Source organism: Acomys minous, assembly GCF_964271855.1.
Source record: "Acomys minous genome assembly, chromosome: 7".
In the NCBI taxonomy this organism is placed as follows: Eukaryota; Metazoa; Chordata; class Mammalia; order Rodentia; family Muridae; genus Acomys; species Acomys minous.
This window is the reverse complement of record NC_140488.1, coordinates 66,168,171-66,194,605: the sequence shown is the minus strand read 5'-3', so window position 1 is coordinate 66,194,605 and position 26,435 is coordinate 66,168,171. Positions and strand designations below refer to the sequence as shown.

At 34.3% G+C, this 26,435-nt stretch overlaps 1 protein-coding gene and 1 long non-coding RNA gene across 4 annotated transcripts in view; one reads left to right on the top strand and one right to left on the bottom strand.

The window, feature by feature from the left end:
* Positions 1-26,435, bottom strand: part of RPS6KA6 (ribosomal protein S6 kinase A6) — a 130,703-nt gene that overhangs the window by 67,822 nt on the left and 36,446 nt on the right. For 2 of the 3 annotated variants that reach the window (XM_084789586.1, XM_084789585.1), the window contains exon 3: positions 19,771-19,922. In XM_084789586.1, the coding sequence (XP_084645712.1) occupies positions 19,771-19,881 (111 nt within the window). In that variant the 5' untranslated portion in view covers positions 19,882-19,922. Of the gene's footprint in view, positions 1-39; positions 119-19,770; positions 19,923-26,435 lie in introns of those variants that run through there. The other variant, XM_084789587.1, reaches the window with a different exon arrangement.
* LOC311601874 overlaps positions 846-26,435 on the top strand; it is a 73,886-nt gene continuing 48,296 nt past the window's right edge. The window contains exon 1 of the long non-coding RNA XR_014780673.1: positions 846-938. This is a non-coding gene — a long non-coding RNA (uncharacterized lncRNA). The remainder of the gene's footprint in view (positions 939-26,435) is intronic.

Genomic DNA, 26,435 nt, shown 5'->3' with positions numbered 1-26,435 from the left:
ACAGTAGTAAAGCCTACAGCTCGCGCCTGCTAAACCTACCCACTCCACAGAGCATGCGCGATACTCCCTACACATGCTCAGCAGGCCCTCCCAAGACTACCGAACTGCCTGGCTGGCGGGAGGATTCCCAAATAGGATAGGGGAACTCAGGGGCTTTGCAGAGAGCTTCAGGAGTCCTGACACTGCCCAGGGGCCAGCTTGATTGGCCCAACAAAACACAGGTGTCTTGTACACCAAGTCACGCCCATTTCAGTTCTACAATTAGGGCGGAGATTTGTAAGACTTATGCTAGCCACCAAAAGCTACAAGCAGCAGATATAGCATTTAAAAGGAATCAGTACACCCGTGCTCCCCACCCTCCCACCCCACCTGATTCATCTCGCTTAAGATTCTTCTTAGGGTCGCCCTCACAATGATTCAATCTCTTGCGTGCCCCTAGACAAGTGCACAACACACACACACACACACACACACACACACACACACACTCTACCCATAACAACAAAGTCTAGTGCTCTCCCCGCCACGGAGATTATATGATCTGTAGTGACAATAATGTTTCAATCTTCCTCATGGTGTGCTTTACTCCCTTGCTACTCTATGTACTGTCCTTGGCTTTAGTAATGTAACAGAGTACAAATTAAGTTCCATCTTACTCACGGAGAGGATGATTACAACCCTCAGCAAAACATTTACTACTTAAAGTTAAAAAAAATGTTATGACACTTAAAGGCTTGAAAGAAATTGGTACAGCAGCAAAACTAGCTCAGTACCTTGGAGAGGTTTCTAACATGCTGCATATAACACACCACCTCCTCTCGGCTTCTACTTCCAGAGCTGTGGTGCTGTGCTACTAGAGAATGCTGGACTGCGCCTTCCCTTTATTTCACCATCTGCTGTGGAGTGCTAAGAAACCAAAGAGGCCACAAAGGTTGGAAGTGAATTCAAATAAGAATTACTAATAATGCCCTCTAACTCTGCTTAAAATTAAAAAAAAAAATAAGCCCTAGGAATATGCTTCTGCAACACTATGAGGCTTTAAAGCTTGAAAGTGAAAGTGTGTGTGTGTGTGTGTGTGTGTGTGTGTGTGTGTGTGTATACACTGAAGTTAATAGATTTATGTTTGACAATTAAGTCCAATTCCATTGAGCTTGAGTCTTGTGTTTCTATTGCTTACTAGAACTCTTTTTTCTCTCTTCCACATCACCGATTTTTGTTCTGCTGGAATAGTCCCACCAACAAAATATAGTTTCTAACTTCTACTTAGTATTAGTTGGTGCAATTTATACTTCCCTATTTCTGTATTTTCTTCATTTGCCCTCCAAAATAAAACTCTGTACATTTTCCTCCTACATCGCTGAATTGTTTTCTTGTCTGGTTTGGCGTATTATGCTTCATCTTTATAATCTCCAACCGCTGGAACTTCAGTACTCAGCTTCTGACTTCCGTCTCTCCAAAAATGTTTAAAGCTTTATTTACTTTTATGAGCTCTATCTGCATGTGCGTCTGCAGGCCAGAAGAGGGCACCAGATCTCAGTGTAAATGGTTGTGAGCCACTATGTGGTTGCTGAGAATTGAACTCAGGACCTTTGGAAGAGAAGACAGTGCTTTTAACCACTGAGCCATCTCTCCAGCACACTGTCTTCCCAAATTGTCTAGTTCTTTCCTTATCCCAACCAGATCTATGGCTTAAATCCTATCTGTATGCTGAGGAGGTCGAAAATTATCTCCAGTCATAGACTTTCTTGAAATCAAGTTTGCTGCTCATACCTCACTTTGCTACATTCAATTTTCACCACCAACTAAACAAATAAAATTTAACTTCCCTATGTGTTTCATCATTCAACATTCTCTTTAGCACATGACCATTCAAACATCTCAATAATATATATATATATGTGTGTGTGTGTGTGTGTGTGTGTGTGTGTGTGTGTGTGTGTAATCTGTTCTCAAATCTCTGATTTTACTAAGACTACATTTCTCATAAGTTTTATTGAGGTAATAAATATTTAGCCTCCCTTCAATATTGTTAATGTTGTTCTGAACCCTTAGAATTGCTTCAGATCAACTCATAATATTTTCTTGATTTGACCATATACCTCCTTACCTAATCTTTCTGAATGTAAGATTAAGCTCTCTCTTGCATGCTAACCCAGTGATCAAAGTTCTTGAAAGATTCTCCATCATCTCCAGTATAATGTCTAAACTTCTTATCTCTGAATGTAAGTATTTTGCCATCTGCCTTCATTTTCCACCTCCATCTTAACCTGCACCATTCATGGTGACATACTCTAGGAAAATCTATGCACATGTTATTGCCTCTTTCCCTTCTCAGACATCCTATGTGGTTTAGTATTTTTCTTTTCTCTTTTTAATTTAATTGTATTTCTTTCATTTTATGTTATTATCTTTTTTAAAAATGTCTTAGAATCTCTGTAGCATAAGCTAGCTTAAAAGTCAGTATGTAGCACAGGCTGGCCTCCCATTCACAATGGTCCACTTGTCTCAGCTTCCAAATGCTGGGATAATGAGCCATACTTGTCTGCAATTTAATCTTAAAAACAACTAATGCTAACAACTACCATCTTTTAAAGTTACTATTCTACAGGAATATTGTATTTACAAATTATTTTAGCATTCATAGGAATTTATTAAAACATATTTTGTAGCACTCAGCAGGCTGTGGGAAGATGACTGCTTCAGTCCAAGGCTAGGGCAGCAAGGGCAACATAACAAAGCCTGGTCTTAGACAAACAAATAAAATTTATATTTTCTTTATTTTTGACAAGGAACCATAGCCTTGGGAAGGTATGGTAATTTTTTTGTATGCTACCACAGTTATTAAATGGGAAATCTAAAGTTAAAACAGGTCTAATTATGCTTAAGCCTAACCTATTCCACCCACTTCAGTGCTCTCTGAATCTTCTCTATTATTAAGTTTCTTTGTCCATAAAGTCCTTTTACTTGTCTCCTACAGAAAATTTAGCTGCCCATCTCTTGTATCTTCCATATCTTTAAGTATTCCTTAATCTGTTTTTGAGCTTTTGATACAGTAAATTAACAAATTAAGATTTACATACATGGCACAGAAATGGCATCAAATAAATGTGATGGATGGATGAAAAACACCTTTGTACTATAATTTACATTGTGTTAAAACTGTGGACTGATATAAAACTCATCAACACTTAACTCTATAAAGATTAATAGTTATTTGATCTGTGCTGACTATGGCAGAGCTATGTTGTGTAGTGTTAATTATTAGTACACAGGGCTAATGAAAGCTCAGTTCTACTAGCACAAAAGATACTTGAAATGTTGGTGAGAATATAATGATATTTTATTTAAACATAAAAAAAGCTAGTACCAATGAAGACTTGAGATGTTCAGTCTTCTGCAAAGAATATGGAAGGGAGGTTTTTACTTTCTCCAATCATCAGAAACGTTTGTTGTGAATTTTTGTGTTACTTATCCATGTGTTCCTGGGTTTTTAATTACTATACATAACATTATAACTTTTTTGAATTATTAATGACAATTTAGTAGTTATAGGATTGTAATACACTATATCTAAATTTTAATAAACTTCATCTTGAAAGTTGACAATACAGGTGCTACCACCATTATAATGTATTTTCTGGGTGTTTTCAGACCTAGGAAAAGGGTACACTTATACCTCTACACTGATTCTTCTACTCAGTGACAAATGGCACACATTGGATGACCTGGGTCAGAGGTGAGGTGAAAGTGAGTGGTCATATAATTTCAGTGGCAGGTGGGTGGGTGCGGGTAAGGGGGAGGTTGACTGGCCCATCTTGGCTCCACTCTTACAAGTGGGTGTGTGAAATATGAAGTGATGGGCTTTGATCACCAGATCACAGACCACCCAGAGTTCACTGTGGTTCTGATTCCTAAACTTTGACCTATACAAGGTATATATATTTGGTGAATGATAATAGAAAGAGCCACAAAAATCTTACTGTATTCTCTGCCTATTTCTTCAAAGATTGTAATCTAAATAATTAGAAAAGATCAAAGATATATACAGATCATTAGGATGCTGCTAGAAAATATTCAAATATCTATTAGAAATATTCTGGTATAAACTTCTGTTTAGAAAAAAATAGAAATGTTAAGTGTTTAAGTGTAAATAAGTGCTCAGTTATCTTTAAAATGGATTTTAGTAGTTTCAGAGAACTTTTACTCTAAATATCCAACTATTGAGACTCTACAAATTAAATTGCAAACAGGAAGAGATCTCACACTTAGTATAAAGTACAAGTTCACTGTTGTATGTATTATAAAATGGATGATACTAAGGAATAAGTAAGTTAAAGATAATAACTTAATAAAATTTGCTCTTTAGATTGTTACTAAAGTATATATTATGTAGACTATGAAATTCTTTTACATTACTAGAGATGGGGAGGAGGAATAGAATGGTAACCATACTTTTTAGTGTACTAATATTTTTATAAATATTTTTAAGGTTTTAAGATTTAACGAAAAATTCAGTCTCAGTTCATTCTAATTGTGGTATTTGCTACAAAATATCTTCACATGTGTGTGTGTGTGTGTGTGTGTGTAAGTGTAAGCAAAATGCCAAAAAATCTTGTTTTCTCTTTATTTCTAAATCTCTTTAAGATAGAACAAAATATGTTTATATTGTTATTTTCTGAGTGGGAAAATTATCGTATGTGGGTCAAATATTAGAATGATTGATCTACTGAACAGGAAATGAATTTCTAGGATGATGTAAATAAAGATGATAGCAAGCCATGTTTCAAAAAATAGATACATTTTTATAACTCAAAGCAATAACATCAGATATAAAGTTAATCTGGATGTAATATCCTTTACAGCATTGTTCTCTGCAGTTGAATGAGAAAACTTGACTGCTTATTCAGTCAGTGTCTCTTTCAGACTCAGAGTTTCAATTTAAGTCCCCTCCAAATCTTGACCTTTATTGAGGAAAATCCTAAATGTTAACAATTCCTTAATATTATGGGAGTAACTATGTAACCTTGTGCAAACTTCAAGCCATACCTCCTAAACCTGTAATAATACAATAAAGGTTATAAATGTGTACATCTTCCAATTTGCCCCATTTCTGATTGTCTCTTACATACAATTTACAAAATAAATATAACTTAAATGAAAATGTATGATTAGAATTCTCATCACTAGCTTGTTTGTGTACACCTTTAATCCTAGTACTTAGGAGGCAGAGGAAGCCAAATTTATGTAGATTTGAGGCCAACCTGGCCTACATAGAGAGTTTCAGTCTAGCTAGGACTACAATGTGAAACAGTCTCTCAAAAACAAGCAATCTCATCACTAAGGCTCACTGTGGAAGCACTTATCTAAACTCTCAGTACTTAACAAACAAAGACCAAAAGACTGTGAGCTACAGACCAAGCTGGACTATACATTCTGTCTCTTCTCTCCTCTCCCCTCCTCTTTTTTCCTCTTGCCTCCCATCTTCTCATCTCTCTTTTCTTTACTTCACCCATCCCTTCTCTTTATCTCTCTGTTAGTCTGTTTCTCTCTCTCTCTCTCTCTCTCTCTCTCTCTCTCTCTCTCTCTCTCTCTCTCTCACATACATACACACACATACACACATGTGCATGCCTGTGTGTGCACATAAATACACATACACACAAATCAGCCTTTTTAATTGAAAGGAATTCTAACCACTACTCACTAAGTTTATAAATAAAACTTAAATTACATGGAACCATATAATTTAAGACTTATTAAGATGTTACTGTAAGTGATTGGTAAGTATGTGTCAGGATCATTTGCAAAGCTCATCAAAACACAGATTGCTGAGTACATTGCCAGTGTTTCTGGTTCATAAAATCTAGGGTGAAGACAGAGATTTTGCAATTCTACATATGTATATATTGATTTTGATGCAGCAAAGAGAACAGAATCTAAGGACTGTTGTTCTAAGTCATAATAAGTCAAAGTAAGAAAAATACTCTAGAAAATACTTTAGTTCTAAAATCATAGATAATTCAGTCAAACTTCATATCTTTTGAATTCACAGCAAAAACTAATAGGAATTTGTAAAACAAGTACAAATTTAATCTACAAAGGAACTTACAAACATCTTTTATAACAGCCAACACTATGGATTCATTTTAAGAATTCATTGTATAAAATATTGGCAATTTATATTACTATATGTGCCTGAACATAATAAAAGTGTTTTTTCCCTGGTTAGCAATTTAACTGGGAAATTGGGTAAAAAATGGTTATGTATGCAGTATAGGATGATTACAAACACAGCATTAGGAAGTTTTAGAACCCGCACATGCCTGTGTGTGCGCGCGCACACACACACACACACACACACACACACACACACACACACACACACACACACACACAGGTATGTATGCAAGTATTCAGACTAGGGACAGATTGGAAGGTGGTGGATGGTTATTTATAGTCAATGTATCAAAAACAGCAGGTTGAAATTTTGCCCAGTGTTAAGACAACTTTAGGGAGTGCATTTTAGCACCCTGGATAGCTCCTTGAAAGGCACTCAGAGTTGAGTCTAAGACTCACATCCCCTATTTTATTTTCCTTATCAGAATGTTTAATATTAAAGGAGGCCATGCATTTAGTCAATGTAAAAATTTCCTAGGATATAAAAAGTAGAAGTTATATTCATTTTGAAGTATTATAGAAAAGCTCTCAATCTTTCTAATGCTGTGGGCCTTTAATACAGTTGTACATGCTATGGTGACTCCAACCATAAATTTATTTTTGTTGCTACTTCATAACTGTAATTTTGCTACAGTTCCTAAGACCACTGGAAATGTGTTTTCTGATGGCCATGACTCACAGGTTGAGATCTAGAATATCAAATGAAGGGAAAACATATGTTAGAATAACCTGAGCAACACAGGTATCTATAACCCCAAAGAAACCTATGAGAATCTTTAGACAAAGCAAGATTTCTCAAATCAGGTACTGAATCCATCATATGTCATATACGTATAATTCCTTCACTTGGAAAGTCAAGGCAGAAGAACTGTAGCAAGTTCAAGACCAGTGAGACCTGGTCTTAAAAGTATGGGTATGGAGTATAGACACATATAACAATGCACACGTGTAATCCCAGTATTTAATAAACTGAAAAAGGGACCTATTCTTTGAAAATATAGAAAGAATAACTTAAACAAAATGTCCAGTTAATATCTATGAATTTTCTAGAAGAAACAGTGCAAAGAAGAAAATAATGTGATATTTGGTTAAACAAAGATTTTAGATTTGGCAAAGAATTCATGAATAATGAGACTATTAAATTTTTTAATATTTGATCTTATAAAATAGTGTTAATATACAGAGAAGATAAACCCAAGAGGAGAAAATAATTTAATCATATGCCATTTTATGTTTAAATGACTTGGCAATCCTGCTACCAAAGATGATATACTAATGAGGTGAAAACAAATAAGGAAATATTAAACATTACTAGCAACCATGAAAATCTTCATTAAAACTACTATAAGATACCACTATACACTTACTAGATTAACTAAAAGTCAACCCAAAACCTCAAGCAATAAAAAATTCTGAAGAGTATGAGAATAAACATTGTTCCTGGAAGTGCAAATTACACAGCCAATTTGGAAATGTGTCTGTCTACTTCCTAAAGTGTTACACATACATTTATATGACTTAGCATCCCACCCTTACACATTTACTAAGAGAAATTAAAATGTATGTTCCCACAGTAATCAGAACGTGAATGTTTAGAGACCTTTACTTGTTTTGTTTTACTTTGTTTTCTACTACTGGAGATTGAATTTATTGTCCAATGCATGCTAGATCAGTGCTTTATCCCTGAGCTGCATCTGTACCCCATTCACTTTTTTAAATTGTCTCACTAAATTTCCCATGCTGGCTTTGAGTATGCTGTGTGGTCCAGACTGGCCTTGAATTTAGGATCCTCCTGTGTCCAGAGTGATTTGAGTTACAGATTTAAACTATGGCCTTTGGGTGAATGTGAAAATATTTAGCAGCTTTACCAATAATACACCATACTGGAAATTCCTAAACAGTCCAAGTTGAAAACAGATAAATACTGTGTGTAACAAATTAAAATTAGAACTAGTCAGCAATCAAAAAGATGGAACTAAATGGTAACCCAAAATGGAAAATTACAAATTCCTTCTGTTCAGGTGAAAAAAAAATCACACATGAAAAGCTTCACTCTATAATTTAAGTATGACATCTTGGAAAACAGTAAATTCAGAAAAAGAAAGCTGCTGTGTTGTGGCTAGAGGCTAAACGAAATGAATTTTACTCAAATGCCTGAAGTTTAGTGGAGTAATGAAAAGGTTCTCTGGTTCTAGTTACATTACTGTATGTATTTTAGTATATAAAAGTATTCCTCAATAAGCCTGTCTTAGAAGAATGTGCTTACATAAACAAAAGGAAGGGATACACACACCTACATACACAAAGTATGGCTAATACTTTCATAAAAGCCCAATGCACTGACACAAACCTGTTATTCTAGTAATTAGGAGGCTGAGGCAGGATTGTGAATTCAAGGCTAGCCTAGACTACATAGTAGGCTCTGTTTCAAAAAAAATACTGAAAAGTAGTGTTAAGAGTATTGATGGTGGTGTAGGGAGTAAAAAAAGGAGTTTGCAAAAAAAAAAAGATATTCTGAGGTACAAGCAGAAGATTTCAACGGATAGAGATGTTTACAACCAAACTAGCCCTTGTAATCTTAGCTGTGGGTGGAGGTGTTTGTGTGCTTATTATATAAGCACACTTACACTCCCTTTTAGCAATAACCTGTTCTGTCACCTGATTTTTCCTTCCCACTAATATACTGAGTCACTGTCCTTCCAGAGTTTCTGGGCAGCACAAGCAATATGGTCCCTTGTGCAGAGCACCTGAAAATTAAAGGCTGGAATGTTTGCCCTGGCATGTTATTTCCTAGAGATATCCACTCCATATAAAATATTTTAATAGATACAACAAAATATAACCAAATTAACATATTTTAACTTCTATATTTTATTAGGATGCGGCCACATATTCCTTCAATTGCCCTTTTAAGTGGAAGAGAAATTACTTATTGTTATTAAACATATTTCACTGGCTTTCTTTTATTATACATGAGAAAAAAGAATGATTCTGTGAAGTCTTTTAGACATATATTTTTGGAATAAAGAAAAGTAGTTAAAATGTATGTACAGGAAAACAATTTCTTTGAAATGAAATATAAATATATGATATTTGTGTAAATATAGCTAACACTAATGCGAGAAATGTGTGTTCTAGAAGTACAAGATAATATTGCTTCTTCTGCACTGATTTTTATAGTTTCTTATAACCATTTGGGTCTGCTGTGGACTTTTTAATTGTCACATAATTACACTGTAGCTTTATCACTAATTTGAAATGGAAGTGATTCCCCCAAATGAAGAAGTACATTAAACATTTTCAAATAGAAATTATAGCTGTAAGACTAGTCTGTTCAGTAAAACACACCTCCCAACCAGGTGGCTGCATGCCATTACTAATTATCCAATTGCTTAATCTTAATTACACCTGTTTTTGGAAAGCAAATGAGTAGAAGAAGAGGCAGAATCATTTATTAACACATCCACACACGTGTGTATGTATGTGTGCATATACATATATATATATAATTTACTTCTGCTGCATATGCCCCAAAACAATTTAATAAGCCACATTGTTTATCTTAATTGGAGCAAAGAAGTGGGAATTAAATAAATGACTCAATCTAATATAAAGAATCCACAGATATAATATATCCTTTTTACATATAATATATTAAATTATAATAACCAACTGAATGCCTCCATAGTACCCCACCTCCCTCAACTTCTTTTCCTTCTTTCCCAAGCACCTCTCATTTCTGCCTCTCATTCCATCTTGATTCATGCTCCTTCAACCTTTTTCATACTCCTTCCTGACACACTTACTTCCCCTTGGCCCTCAAGAACTCCCCAAATTTTATTACTTGCATTCTGTACTTACTGTCTCACTGTATCCTTATGATGCCCAGTTCCCAAGTCTTTGTCTCCTTCTGTTGCCCTTTATAACCTTGCCTACTTTCCTGGTTCTCAGTCCCTCCTTGATTTAAAGTCCACTTGCTAATAATTACCACCTATTAACTTTCACTATAACCTACATACATTTCAACCTCCTTTTCAAGGTGTGTTTTTTAAATTTCTGAAGTTAAACTTATTCCAAAATAGACACTCTAGTTTCTGGACTTGTGAAACTCAATCAAATCACTTCTCATGGTCTTTGGGCCATTAGGCCTTCCTTTGACTGACTTCTTATTCTGATTTTTTAAAAGTAGTAAACATTTTTGCTACTCCCCTTACAATATAGTACTATTAAATGGGTGTGCAATAAGAATAAGTGTGTTTAATAAAATGTATAAGGTATTTATTGAGAACATATACGATAAATAATGTTCATAAACTTGACAGGAAAATATTTCTTTGTTGTCTAGGAGCACAACCTTACTACAAGTAATGGGATTGGGAGTTTGAATATAAAAATATCTTGATTACAATAAACTAATTAGCCATGAAATATCTAGTTATATACCATAATTTTCCAATTCTACTCATGTACTACAATTAGAATTTATATAATTCTAATAGTACTGTGAAATCTATTTTTCTATATTTATTGAAGAATGAGCAGTATATAAGCTACAAAAAATAGCAATGATCAATATTTATAAAAATAGATAAAATTTGAGGATCTATGTATGCAAGATTCTGAAAGCTTTGGGGCCAACATGTTATCTCTAGTAAATCACTTAGAGTGGCAATACTAAGCTCCAGGAGCCTAAAACAGTTAATATGACACATTTATTCAGTAAAAATATTAAGCCTATCATCAGCAAATAAGCAGAGGTCACCAGAGTATTAGGCCACATAAGCTCACCCCTGACTACCATCTGTCATAGGCAATCGACAGGGTCATCCATTTAGTTGCCCACAGTTTTTCTTCCTAGAATACTGAGTCTTTCCCTTTTATTTTCAGACAGATTTGAGCCCTTCTTGTTTTATAAACTGTACACGAATGACTGGATAGGTGAGCGGAGCCTTTAAAATTTATGTATTCAGTGTTTGCATTCATGTCAACATCTCAAATAATGATACTTATCAGTCCTAATTGTCTTCCTCTAATATGGCTATTTACTCTGACTTGAATTACTGTCATACATTTATTTAGTGTGCAGTATAGAAAGGGAACAGTGCACTATTGATCTCAATTTGATTAGAACCAACACTCCAACATTTACTAGAGGCATGTAACTCTGTTTAAATTAGATGGTCTCCATCTAGCATAGAAGCTAATATGCCTCCAATTTCAAAAGCAGATTACTTTTGCTTTTCTGTGTGAACTTCAAAAAATAATCTGCATTTTTACTTCCATGTATAATAGGTAAAACAGAATTAGGTCTATTATATATGGTGTATCTTGTTTGCTTGAATAAATATCTGCTTTGGAAATATTCAGTCATCATGATAAATAATCCTGTCTTGTTTTCTGAGATAAAAATCAAAGTGCCAGAAAATATTTAATCAAGCTGACTTTATAACCATTATAGAAATGAAATGTGTATCATCACCAATACAGGCTCTAGCAAGTTTTCTTTTTCAATATTGATAAGAAAAAGTATTTCTAGATAAACTATTTATGATTGCTTCTTGCGTTAGTCTGCCCAAAACTAAACAAAATGAGTAAGACTAATTTACATAAAGAATATAAAATATATTCTGTATTTCTAGTACTTTTCCCCATTGAGCCTGATTTATCAATATAATGCCCAAATGCAATGCTGCAAAAAGCTTGGCATGATCATGCCAACACTGACAACTCCCATCATGTAATTCTCTTCCCTGCTCTTCCAGAATCTTCAAGATGCTTTTATTTCCTATGCCGTCTTTGTGAGGTGGGGAAGTGCTGAAACTATTGTTTCCAAAGGCTGACAGAGTACATTAAAGGATGTCCTTAGATATCCTTCTGCCATCAATACTTAGCTACAAATGAATGCAGTCAGCATCATTTGTTTATATGAGAATATTGTTCATGGCAACATTTGATCCAGAATCATCTGATTTTCCCATAGGAAACATCAATGAAAGAAGATATATTTGTCAAATCTTATCCTGCATCCATTTATTTTCCCTTCTTTGCCCTAACTCTTTGATGACCCAGTTTAAGATAAAATGTACAAGAAAAATTCTAGCACTTATTGAGTTACAAGTCCTTGTATTGTTCATATCTATTCTATGTAAAAACAAAAAAAACATAGGCATGTGGTGCAGGAGTGCAGGATACTTAGAACCTTGCATGCTCAGAGCCTATCATGTGGGGAAGAGAAAAAATAGAGTAAGAAGGAAAAAGGTGGAGGAGTATGAGGAAGAGAATGGAGGAAGAAATGGAAGGACTGTGAAAAAAGCCTTGCAAAGAATATCATATGACAGAAATTTATGGAAGTATTCTGATATTTATTGTTTAAATTTCTGTTTCAAAGGATCACTATTCCAGTTGACATCCATAGACTTTGAACATCTAATTTTATCATAGGAGATTAAATCATAAGTGTTTAAAAAAAAATATATATATACTCTGTCTTGGACATACATACATACATACATACATACATACATACATAGAAGACAGATGAAGGTGGGTAAGGGTGGTGCACAGCTGTGATCCTAGCATTTGGAAGGCTGAGAAAGAGGTTTGTGAGTTTGGAACACAGGGTAGGTTACAAAGTGAAATCTTGTCTTAAAAATAAAACAGCCATGCTCCGTTCTGCTATCTTTATAATTGCTAGGAAATAGAAATAATCTAAATGTCCTGCAACCAATGAATGGATAATTTAAATGTAGTACATATATGCAGTGAAATACTATTTAGTTGTACAGAAAAATAAAATCATAAACTTTGCAGGGTAAATGGATGTAACTATGAAATATCATTCTGTGTGAGGTAACCCAGGCCCAGAAAGACAAACATCATTTAGAGCCCCTAGCTCTAAATCTTTAGATATTAGTACATAGCCTGAAGTGACTACAGAAACCAGGAAAGTAAACTAAAACATTGTAAGAAAAGTGGGGCTAGGGGAACAATAGAGATGAGAATAGCAAGATCCAAGTGATCTGATAGCCAAAGGATTGGGGAGTTTTCTGTGATATTCTGTCTTATTGTAATGTCAAAACCCCACCAATGTGACTGAGCTGAATATGCATGACACCAATGAATGCCAAAGCAGAGAGGGAAAAGTCCATGAGGCCTCAACCCTACACGAAGTACTACAGGCAACTGAGAAAAAAAGCTGGGAGTAGAATAGGTGGCCTTCTTCAGTGAAGAGCATACTAGTTAGTTGTCCAGGTTCAAAAAATGTGTGCGTATGTGTGTACGTGTGTGTGTATGTGTATACATATGTATGTGTGTGTATGTGCACATAAAACACACACATATATATAACATTACATGGCTTAAGCAGGTTATATTTAGGAGGACATATTTATATACATATGCATACACACATGTATATATGCATTACAATAACAATCAATGTAAAAGGGCCCGTGAATTTGAAGGAAAGTGAGGAAGAGTGTATGAGAGGATTTGGAAGGAGGAAAGTGAAGGGAAAAGTGCTGTAACCATATAGTAAGCTCAAATTTGTTTTGGAATAAAAGAAAGAAATAAATAAACAGAAAAACCAACATAAAGAAAACAATATAAAAGGATATAGTGTGATAAGATGAGTGAGGAAATGAAGAGCTTCAAAGTGAAAAGAAAATGTGGCTGATATGAAATATATTTTCCCTGAGTTTGAGTAGAGAGAGAGAACAGAAAAGTAAATAAAGATAAGGATGTCCTAGAAGAAGGGAAGGACCTATGCAAATATATCCAGTCAATATAAAGTCTATTAATCTAAAGGAGAGAGAGAGAGAGAGAGAGAGAGAGAGAGAGAGAGAGAGAGAGAGAGAGAGAGAGAGAGAGAGAGAGAGACTTTGTTAACATCTGGCATCTACCCCTACAACTCAACTGTCACATTTTTTTACGAAAGATCTTTTCAGTACTCAGTCAGACCACTCTCTTGGCTTATAAGGATGCTTCCTGAATGTCTACTAAACATCTAAGAAACTTCTCATTCACCTTAATGTCACAAACTAATCATTTTTCTTTTTATAAGAATTCTACTATTGGCTTTTGTGCTCTAGTTAATATTGTCACTGTATGCACAGTTCATTTGCACTAGACACATTGTTGTCTTTAATTCTTCCATCTTTCTCAAGTTTCATGTGTGTGTGTGTGTGTGTGTGTGTGTGTGTGTGTGTGTGTGTGTGTCAAATTATCAGCCCTGTGCAAATGAAACCAACTTATTTGTAGTTTTTAAATTACTTGGTTTTTAGCACAATGCAAATTCTTTAAATAGTCTTTGAGGCCTTGTATATAACTCTGTCCTCAGCTTGTAGTATTCTATACTTAATGTTCTTCTCCATGCCAATCCTTTTTCTATGTTTTCAGAATTTGATAAGCTAATTCCATCTCATATATGAATGCCCAATATACTGCCTTCTTCTGTTCCTAACTCTTTCCCTTCAACTGGATTAGCTAAGCACTTGGAAGGTACCCTGTGTTTTATATTCATAACTTATCAGTGATGATGAACACAAATAACAAATAATAGTGCTTGACTTCAAACTGCAGAAGTTGCATAATCAGTGCTGAACACCAGCAAGTAACCACCATTCCCACCTGGTTTGAAAAAGAACAGATATCGGTCTTGTTGGATTGCCTATCATCAACATTTATATTGGCCTCTGGCACATAAGAAATATTAATGGCTATTGACAAAAGAAAAATTCCTATATAAGTGAATTTCTTGACTGTTTGTTCTCTATTCTTCTATGCAACTGCTGCCACCTTAGTCACACATCATCTCTCATCTAGACTATTTTGAGCACTTCCAAATGGACTCCATGAATTTTTTTCTCAATCTAAGCTGATTCTAGCTTAAAAATTCATTAAAATTTTTCTCTTTTAATCTATCTGATTTCTCACAGATCTCTTACTCCTGCAGATATGTTACAAAAGAGACTGAGATATTTCCTGACTTGCAGAAGCTCACTCTCTTGTGTAGGTGAGAGTCCCATGTATCTGTAATACTAAAAGAAAATAGACTCAGGCTACATGCTGCCAGTATGGAGAATGAACTATTCTTGGCAGAATATAGGATTTTCAAAGATGAGTTTTTAGAATTTAAGATTTTTGAAATGAGGGTAAGATGACTTTCCTAATACTTATATTTTGTTGGATATAGGGTCATGTTACTATTCGCTTTAAAAAGAGCCCCACAAGGCGACCATCAAGGCTGGCAGATCTGGACCTAGGGGATCCTGCACAAGCTGTTGTACCAACCAAGGACACTGCATGCAGTGAACCTAGACCCTCTGTTCAGATATAGCCAATGGACAGCTCATTCTCCACGGTTGTGGGGAGAGCAAGGACTGCCTCTGACATGAACTCTGGTGACCCCAATTTGATCATTTCCTGTTGGTGGGGAAGCCTGGCAGCACATTGAAGAAGGATAATCAGGCTATCAGGATGAGACCTGATAGGCTGTGGTCATATGGTGGGGTGAGGGCCCCCTTCTGTCAGAGGTCTAGGGGAGAGAAATAGGACAAAGAGGGCGGGATGGTGGAAACAGGAAGGTACAAATGAGGGGATAACAATTGGGATGTAATCTGAATAAATTATAATTTAAAAAAGACATTTTTAGAAAAAATCAAATATAAATTTTCACATTCAAGATCAAACCAAACTCAGAAGCATACAAGTTCTTTGTAGGAACTGGTGCTTGCATCCTATTCTGGCCTCATCTTCTGGTTACTTTCTTTGTATTCTGTATTATTCCAACAATACCATCATTACTGTATCTCACCCTTCTATTCTGTACCTATCCCTAATGACTCCTACATTTCTGTGGTAGGCCATTTTGACTTGCACTCCCTCTCTTAAGGATTCATGTTTGACAAATTAAGTAAACTTTCTTTGCCTTTTGTTCCTTTAGTATTGCATACATTTTCTTCATAACACTTCTAGTCTATGTGGATCTGTGAATTGAAGGCCAGCCTGGTCTACAGAGCTAGTTCCAGGACAGCCAGGGCTATACAACAAGCAAAACAAAACAAAACAAAAGACAATTCTGCAATTACATCCATAAGAAAGATGGAAACATCAAGGACAATATTTGTGGATTTACATGTTTTTTCTATGACCATACAAGTTAAGCCTAAACTCTTTGAAAAGTTTCCTAGTGCCAATGAGCCAAATCAGATTCCAAAATAAACGTTCATAAAATAATACATTTAATTTATATTGTAGCAACTATTAATTAATAATTCTGTTGATGAAACTCAATACCCCTTTTCTCATAAACAACTGTCAAGGTGATATAGTATCTGAGAGATTTGTATGCAAATCATCATTTCCACCATATGCTGAGTTACTTGGGACATTTTAGTTATTTTAGCTTTCATTTTTGAATTTCTAAAATTATTTAATCATATGTACTATGCAGAGTAATTTTTGAGGACTATAAAAGATAATGACTACTAGTACTTTGAAAAGAAGGGAGCTGATGATAAAGGGTATTTTGTAAATGTTTAAATAGTCCAATGTACATCTATTTTGTCCTTGGTTTGTTTGATTACATAAGACCAAAATTCAAATACTCATATGGTCTGTTTCTTATGGTCAAAATACACCCTCAATTTTAAATTTAAAATTCACTGACTCTGTAACTTTCTCCATAGTCATATTATCAGGGTGAATTTGCTTTCCTAGATTCCCGTATTCCTAAGTAATGATAAAAAATTAATTATCTTGCACTTTCTATTGCGTTAAAGCACTCTCGTCAATAAAAGACTATTGTTGCTTGATTTCTGTTCACAGTTTAAATAAACTGAAGTTGGAATAAAAATGCATGTTTGGCTCGTACAATCCTTCTTCCCCCTCTTTAGTGGGATTTCCCCAAGGTCCACCTAATGTTTGGCTGTGGGTCTCTGCATCTAGTCCTGTCAGTTGCTAGATGAAGCTTCTTCAAGAACACAGCCCATAAAGTCAACTAAGAGGGCCTCTTAGGGGTTCATAGAGACTAAACTGACAATCAGGGAGCCTGTATGGGTCTGACCTAGACCGTCTGCGTATATGTTATAGTTATGTAGCTTAATGTTCCTGTGAGACTCCTAATTGTGGGAGTGAGTGAGTCTCTGACTCCTTTCTCTGCTTTTGGAACCGTCTTTCTTCTATTGGGTTGCCTTGAGCGTTTGTATCTAGTCTTGTTGTAACTTGACATGCCATGTTTGGTTGATATCCCTGGGAGGCCTGCTCTTTTCTGAAGGGAAATGGAGGAGGAGAGGATCTGGGGAAGAGCGGAGGTCGGTAGGAGGGACTGAGAGAGGGATAACTGTGCATGTAATATATGAGAGAAAATAAATAATAAAAATTTAAAAATGCATGTTTTCAATATAGAAATGACCATGTAATTATTCAACTACCCTGTTTGGAGCTGACTATTAGGATACCCCATATTGTTTCTCTTGCTTCCACTTCAAATACTAATTTTAGAGTCTTATTTCCATTATTGAATACCTTTAGAACAATTTTTAACAATAAATACAGGAGACATCTTGAATCTGTCATGTTTCTTTCATAATAATTAAATTCATCCTTATTTTCAAACAATATTTTTCTCGTGAAAATTCAGTGAATCATTCATTTCATTAGTTATCGCTAGTTTCAGTTAATGTTCAGGCCACATAAACCAAAGTAGAAGTTGAAGACTTGAGCAGTTTTTTGAACAAAAGTTACATTTGTAAATATTTAATATTTCCAGTTTTCAAGCAAAACTCACATTTGCTTAAAATATCCAGGTACTATAATTGAGGTCAAAGAGGTCATTTTTTGTTTGAATCATGTAGATAATTGCTTCAATTCTCCACTTCACTTTGTGTGAAGTAAGTAATTGAGTGAATTTCAACTGAACATTTTACTGAAAAAAAAAAGTCAAAAATGAGTGTTGATTATCTTTAAGCCCAAACAAGTAGCTAATTGCCTGAAATTACCAGTTGCTTGGTCATGCAACCTTGGTACATTTAGACATATCTATGATGAAACTGGAGAAAGAAAAATAAACATCACTTCAGCATGCCAACCACAGCTTTCAAGCATATGCACTCGACGAGTTAATAGCACACTAAAAAGTGGCCACTTTTCTCCAATTTCTGGTTTTATCTCTTAAAATAAATGCTTAAAGAACTTATGCCTATATAGAGTAAAAAATGAGAACAGCTTAGCAGCCTAATTTATTTCAACCAATTGTCACAAACATTTGGTTTGCATATAGAGAAAAATTACTAGTAAGAACTAGAGTAATCTGATAAAACAGAAATGTGATGATTAACTAGAAATAATTTCACATACATCATTTTTATTTTGCTAGAACACAGCCTTAGAAGTTAGGATAAACAAATGAAAAATGTGTAGGCACATTGGAAATCAGGGGGCGTGGGGACGGTTGGTGTTAAATATTTACAAATGTAAAAGAGGTCTGGGAAATCTTAAAGTCTGTGAAGCTGTTTAAAAACACCCGAGGGCAAATGCTATCAAAATTATAATGAGAAACAAAATGGATGTTTAGGAATCCAATTTTCCCCTTTGAACTGGTGAATGAACCTTATTTCACAGACTTATATTACTTAAAATGCTTTCCAAAAATCTACTAATAGACTGTCCACTTTGTTATATGACCAGTCCGTACTAAAAATCATTTCATAATGGTAGCTTTTTGTCTTATTCTAACAAAGCTCAAAGGGGAAATTTTTCATCTATATTTCAAATAATGCTAACGTTTCATTATTTTGAAGTGAGAACTATGCTATGCTAAAACAAACTTGACTTAGTGCACTTTCTCAGTCATTCCATTAAGTCTGATTTGAGTGGAAATGTTTAGGAGCTGTCTGACCCATTCCTTCTACCCCCCATATAATGCCTCTCCAACTATTTGAAGACTTATAATTCAGCTAACCTTTCAGGTCTTTTTGTTGTCCTTTATAAGGACAATTTTCTAAGAATTTGAAAGGAGTCACTTTGGCTTGCTTTCCCTGAAATTTCCCCCAAAACTCCATAGCTTACATAGATAGGTCATAGATGCTGAAACTTAGCATATTACTCCCTGTGAAAGGCATTATAAAACTTCAAATACAAAATAATATGTTAGCGCCTCTATGCTATTAATATATCTATATATATTAGACCATGTTCACTGTTGCTGACTATAGAACATTCTATTATTGGCATGTTTGACCTAAAGTTCTTGTGGGCCCTATACAATTATTTGTTATATTTATACTTACCCAGTTCAGGACCATCTTGTACTCATTTCTGTAATCTACTATTCTTTGGATTTGGGTTTGCCTTTAATAGACTTTGTCATGTTTATTTTTACCCACATCAGCTTGTCAAAGTTGTTTGGAATCCCAATCTTAACCCATTTCCCCAATTCCCAACTCTGAAAGGACAGAAAGGACTGAACATATATAAATTCCTTAGTAGCAAACATTATACTATTCTTTGCACACACTCATAACACTCAAACATTCTACATTCCCTTAGTCATAGCCTAAGAAAACTCAACACAATATTTCTAGATAGTCTTACCTGGATCTTGGATCGTCTTCGACGTCTAAAAATTGGAATGCAACAACACAGGCTTAAGTTCATTTTAGCCCTAAGGCCAAATGTTCTACGCTGTGTCCTTCTAGAACTCATCGCGCCTCAAAGTGGATCTGTCTACAAATGTGTAGTACAGCCTGAAAAAAAAATACGACTTGATATAAAACAGTGAAAGATTTGGGAAACATAGCAAGCAATTTAATACATGAGGAAGCAAAGGGCAAAAGGTGGAGAAGTTTTCAAATTTTGAAATCTCACCTTAATCCCTACTCTCCAGGGATTCTGTAGTATATTTTCTAAAAAACACAGCAACTCACAAGTTACCTCTTTTCTTGGAAAAGGGACAGAATGAAGAAGAAACGGTGAATGAGAGTCTAACCCCTACAAAACCTAGCCTTCACATGTCTCTCACACTCAGAAAAAGAAAATAGGCCACGTTATTCCCTCTTCCTCTATTTTCTCTTGGGACATTCATTTACCCTTTCTTATTTAAATTCCTGGCATTCCCATCTCAGAACTGTCTCTATCCCTGGGCAGTTCCTGTCATAAATATACCCTTCCACATCAGCTCAGACCTTCTTGGCCACAAGCCAGTTGGCCAGTTTCCTTCTACCAATAACTAGATTTCCCCTAATTATATAGCATTTAGATGCTAAATATCAATATGAGTAACCAATTTGAATGATGAATCCAACTGACAAAATCAAGTATATCATTAGCATCCAGTGTATACTGTCATAATATGACAGTCTATTATTTTAGCAACACATAAAAGTATTAAGGACATGGATATATATTAAATATCAATATTAAATATTACCCAATTTAAAACATACTTGGAACATTATATCATGACTCATGCCTGTAATTCTAGCACTCAGAAGGGTGAGGCAGGAGGATCACAAAATTGAGTCCAACCTAGCAACATAGGAAAATGTGGTCTCAAAAAACCACAGCAGCTAGGGATGTAGATTAAAAGTAAAATATTTGCCTAGGATGCACACTGTCCTCCTGTATTTGATCCTCAGCATGACAAAAAAGAAAAACAATAGTATTTGATAGATTAGTTGCACGGTAGGGATGTAGGTAAGTTAAACTGTAACTTAAGACAGTAAGACAGTGTTACATGGGACAGAAGACAAGTGGAGAATGTTACTGAAAATGTTTCTATTTCATCTTTCCTTGTGTTTCTTTCTTTTTACTTGCTTTTTAATTTTGACACAGGGTCTCACCATGTAGTTTAGGCTGGCATCACACTCTCAGCAATCATCTTGTCAGCCTCTTAAGTGCTGACATTAAAAACGTGAGCCACCCCACCCAGCTGAAATAACACCTAATTTATATTTTATTTATTTATAATTTATACTCTGATGTGTTTTTAAAAAGGATTAAAGCAGACAACATTGACTTAGAGATGTGCTACAATCAATCATATATTAAATTTTTTATTCAAATATTTTCATGAGAATGGCTTTATACATTTTGCTATTACTATATTCATCTAAATGTCCACAAATAGGAAAACTGATGATATTTTTTACCCTTTTAAGGAGCTGTTGGTGATGAGAAGGATTGTGAAACAAACTTCTAAAAGGACAGTGTTTCATTGTAAGGACTGTATAGCTAACAGATCATTTTCCTCCATCAACTTAATGTCTCTCTATCTCCCTCTTTCACAACTATCTCCAATAATGTAATGGAATAGAAAAATAGAGGCCTCCTCAGTAGACATAAATACTGTTACCACCTTAATATGGTCTTTCCCCCCTCACTCTTCAGTTACTATTTTAGCACATTTCTTTACATTAGCTGATAAAATCAATTATCAAAGCCACTAAATTTGTGGTTGTTCATTACTATGATCCAGGTTAATAGTTTGCTATTAGATTTGTGACTTATAGGAATAAAAACAATGAAAAGGGCACACAGTTTTATAAGCAAGGGTGCTAGATTCAAAGAAGAAAACTCAAGAAAAAAAAGTGTTATATATGTGATATATATATATATATATAATCTCATAAAATTCACAAAATTTTACAAAACAGACATTATCAGTCCTACTTTTCAAATAAAAAACCTAAATGCAAAGAAGTTAAGTGCCCACAGATAATTTAGTAGCATAGCTCAAACTACAATTGAAATCTGTCCATATCCAATGCTTCATCTCTCCCACTTCTCCCATCATGGTAAAGGAGGAACAGAATGAAGATAGGTCCACAAAAACAGAAACTATTTTCCAACACAGTAACTACTCATATCTTTCTCCTCATTTTTCTTTTTACTCTTCTCCAAGAAGAAAACAAAATAAGTTTCTCTTCTGTTACAAAATATATTTATATTCTTGTAGTGTGCCTAAATAAGTTATGTTCATAAATTTGATAATGAATATTGTATTTTTCCATTCAGAAATAAGTGCCATACAAAAAGGGATTTCTGAGCATGAAGGCGTAAATAGTGATTCTCTACCTTCCTAATGCTGCCATTCTTTAACATGGTTCTTCATGTTTTGGTGACTCCCAACCATCAAATTACTTTGTTGCTACTTCATGACTGTAATTTTGCTACTGTTATGAATTGTATTGTAAATATTGGGTATGCAGGAAGGTATCTGATATGTTACCCCAAAGGGGTCACGACCCACAAGTTGAGAACCATTGGCTTAAGAACATTTATTTGAAGCATTAAATATCAACATTTACAGTCCCCAAATATAGTTTATTTGTATATAATCTATTTATTTATACTGCTATATAAACTCTCAGACATCTATTCCAAAAATGAAATTAAAGGAAACCATTGTCAGGGCAAATTATAAATGAGTAACATGAGCTGTCATGGTTGATCATTAATCTTCTAACACCAATACAATCAACTAAAGGTCTTTATTGGCTGTGCTCATTGGTTGACATCTTGATGAATTGGTGAATAACTAGAATATTTTGCATCCAGAGCATACATGTAATAATTATCATATATTTCAACCTTAACAACTTCCTAGAGGGGAAATTTTGTCCAGCCTTAAAAACAGTTATAATCTAAAACTACTCCCTTTAGCTGGAACTTATTTTTTTCCTTTCACAGTCAAAATTCTCTAACAGTTACCTTAAGCATATTCTTGGCTTTATAAAACTTGTTTTTAATTGATTGCGGTATTGAGAATTGATCCTATGGTGCTCACCCATACTAAGCAAGTGCCTTTCCACTGAGCTACATTATCACTGAAGCATACTCTTTCTGTGCAACCTTTTTCTACATGCACCTCTTCGCTATTAATTTAGTTCCTCTTGCTAGGGTGACTAAGCTTTCAGAGTTTAGCAATGATTTCCATGTTAATAAATCTACATTATCTTTTTACACCATGTTTATTTTCTTATTATATTTAACTTGAAACTCTTCCTTTCATTTCTATACTTGATCTTACTTAAAAGTCCAAGAAATGGTGCTTCATTGGCTTATGATTATCTTGATTATTTTTCTCCTACTATAAACATTTTTATTTGTATTTCTTTCTATGCCTTTCTGTGCATTTAGCTTTTTCCACTGTTACTTTTTAAAGTTTGATTTGTTTTCAAGACTTTTGTAACAGCTATGTTAATGACAGCAAAAGACAAATCTTCAGAACTACTTCTGGTCTTACAAATCTCATTAAAAATGCTTACACAACTATTAATTACTACTACAGATCCCTTACATACAAACAGAACCCATCATATCATCCTCATAAAACGTTCTTCTAACTTTGGCTACCACAAATTGTAACATTTTCCCAACTATGATTCACTGTTTTTCTTTATTTCTTCTATCAAGTCAGTTACCATGTCCTTTTATATTTTACTTTCTTCATGTCTTTATTCCTTTATATCTATTGGACAAGCTAGTTTAGTTCAGAACAGGAACAGTAGGCAAAGCTACCACCTGTATTTGCATTGGGCCTTTAGTATCTCACTAAATATAAATTCATGTTTTGTTCTACGACTTTTTCTAATATCACTGATGTTCAAATACTTATATCCTGACTTCTCCGTCAAGTTCTTCCTGCTAAGAATCTTAATTTCAAGGATTTGGCATTTTAGATTTAGCATTTGTTCACTTATATGTGGTTTTGATCTCTGTCTTTCGGATAAGACTGTGTAAAATACCCAATTGGTTCTATAGGGCAATGAAAATGTACTAATGTTTACAAAGTTTATACTTGGGATAAATGGTCTTTGAAGCTCAGTCAAAGGGAAGGGAAATAAAGACTATCCTGTCTCAACTTTTGATCAACCTAGATGTCATTTTTTTGTTTAAATTATTCCTTTTTCAAATTTATTTGTTTTTTATTCAGTGCCCTTAGCATGCATAAGATGAAATTCAAACCATCTAATGATGTAAGTATCTACTTCTCCGGATGTACACTGTTGGGATACTAAATGATGTTGGAGAAAATAGCAAATTGGTTTAATGCAAATTCTTGGTCTCTAATCTCAACTTGCTTTCAAGGTTACCTAGTAACATTTCTTCCTTCCTTTCCTTATAAAAGCTATTTTAAATCTTCTCTACTCTCTTCTTATCACACCCCATCTGTTTCTTCATTTAATGTATTCACCTCATAGTGTGTGGTTCTCATAAGAGAACCCACAAATTTTCTGGCATGTCACCTATAGTCATACTTGCTCATCACTCTCCTCGTCTTTTTTATGTTCTTGCAGGATACAATGGAAGAAATAAGCCACCTCTGGTCTAATAAGTTATTAACAAAAATATTTTCTTAATGTTAGCATCTCAGAATTGCCACCTGAGAACTGTCCCTTGAGATGTTTCCAGCTCACCCCAACTGCATTCTCTTGATCACTTGATCACTCTGTTTAACTTGCCTGTCTTATAGCTTTAACCTTGAGCTCTCTACTACTTCTTTCCACCATAATAGAAAATGCTATTTTATGTTTTTTAAAAAAATCATGGTTTCCTTTGATATGTACTTCTGCAAACAGTCAAATTTATTTAAAGAAAGTTTTTATTCTAATTTTTTCAGTGTCCATCACCCTCATTCACTCTTAAATTTACTATAATTTTATTCCACCTCACTGATCTTTGAAATTACTAAAGTCTATGATGTCTATATGGTTAATATATAATCCTTGTTGTTTTCTGAAATACCCTTTCTCATTCTTTTGGTTCCTATGTCATTACCATGTGATTTTCTCCTATCTATATAGGTTCTTCTGTCTTGTGTTTGTTTGTTTGTTTGTTTTGGTGGGAGGGGCTTGATTTCATTAAAAGTTTTTCAGATGTTGCTAGTTTGTGGTATTTTTTTCTTCAGCCCTCAAGAGCTCCTATTTTACATTCAGTTCTACGTGTAATCTTATTCATATATGCTAATATATCACAAATTTCATCTCCAAACCAGATCACCTTTCTAATCAAATAAATCTCTCACTTTAACACCCCCTAAGCTTTTTCACTCAATATGTTCCATGGGATTCAGTCAACAAATCTGCATTTTCAAATTTAAATTGCTATAAGCAACTGTTTCTCTCTTTTGTTTCTAATTACAGTAAATGATATCACTATGTACTTTAATATTCTAACCCAGAATAGTACTTCCTATGCTTCACATCCACTTTTGTTTTCCTGTTTAGCTAGGATATTTCCTGTTCATTTCATCCAGGTTGTTATTATAAGTTATATATTACAAATCCATCCAAGGCTTCACCTTCTGAGCGCTCACCATAGCCTATTCATAGCTCTGTTTCAGTCATTTCCTATACTATCCAAAAGACTAAGTACGAATGATTCACAGTTACTATGGGTAATGGATAAAGTCCTTGTGACTTGAAAATATCATATATTGGAAATATAATTAATATACCTTCCCTACTAAGCCCCATAGTTTATCATAGTTCATATAGCTGACTCAGATATATTAACATTGCAAGAAAATATATGACCATATAGTAGTAGTCAGAGAAAGGATCAAAGTTCAAATTTTTAAATATAGTTTCTCCTGAATATATATTGCTTTTGTATCACACTATAGCTGGGAAATCATTAGGCTAAATTGTTTTAAGCCACAGACCATCTGTAACATGAAGGATGCATTTGGTTCTTTTGTCTTCACATTTACTGAGGTATTAACATTAACACTTAAAGATGTTTACTGAATTTTTAAAGACTATTAGAATTTTAAAAATATAAAGCAAATTTCTAGAAGAAATTGTCAAAACAGTCTTATTAAAAATAAAGTGAACTGTGCAATATATAGACACTAGAGATTTTTCTTTCCATACTTAGTATTAACTATTTTAATTACTTTTATGTACTTTAAAAAGATAAGATATTGACTATAAGATTATTAGAAAACATAGATCAAATTTTAAAAGAAAATAGCACCTTTTGTTCTTTTTGTTTTCAAAGTCATGACAATTACTATAGCAAACTCATACATATTAATGTTTATCTTTCCTTAGAAATCTAAGAGCCTCCATCTTTCTCATAGAGTTCATTCCCACAACTTTCTTACTATGTTTTGAAAATAATGCCTTAAATGTTTGTTTGGGCTAATAAGTTAGAGATATTATTACTTAATTATATTAAAATGTAGTGGTTTTGTGTGTGTGTGTGTGTGTGTGTGTGTGTGTGTGTGTGTGTGTGTATGTATGTATGTAAAA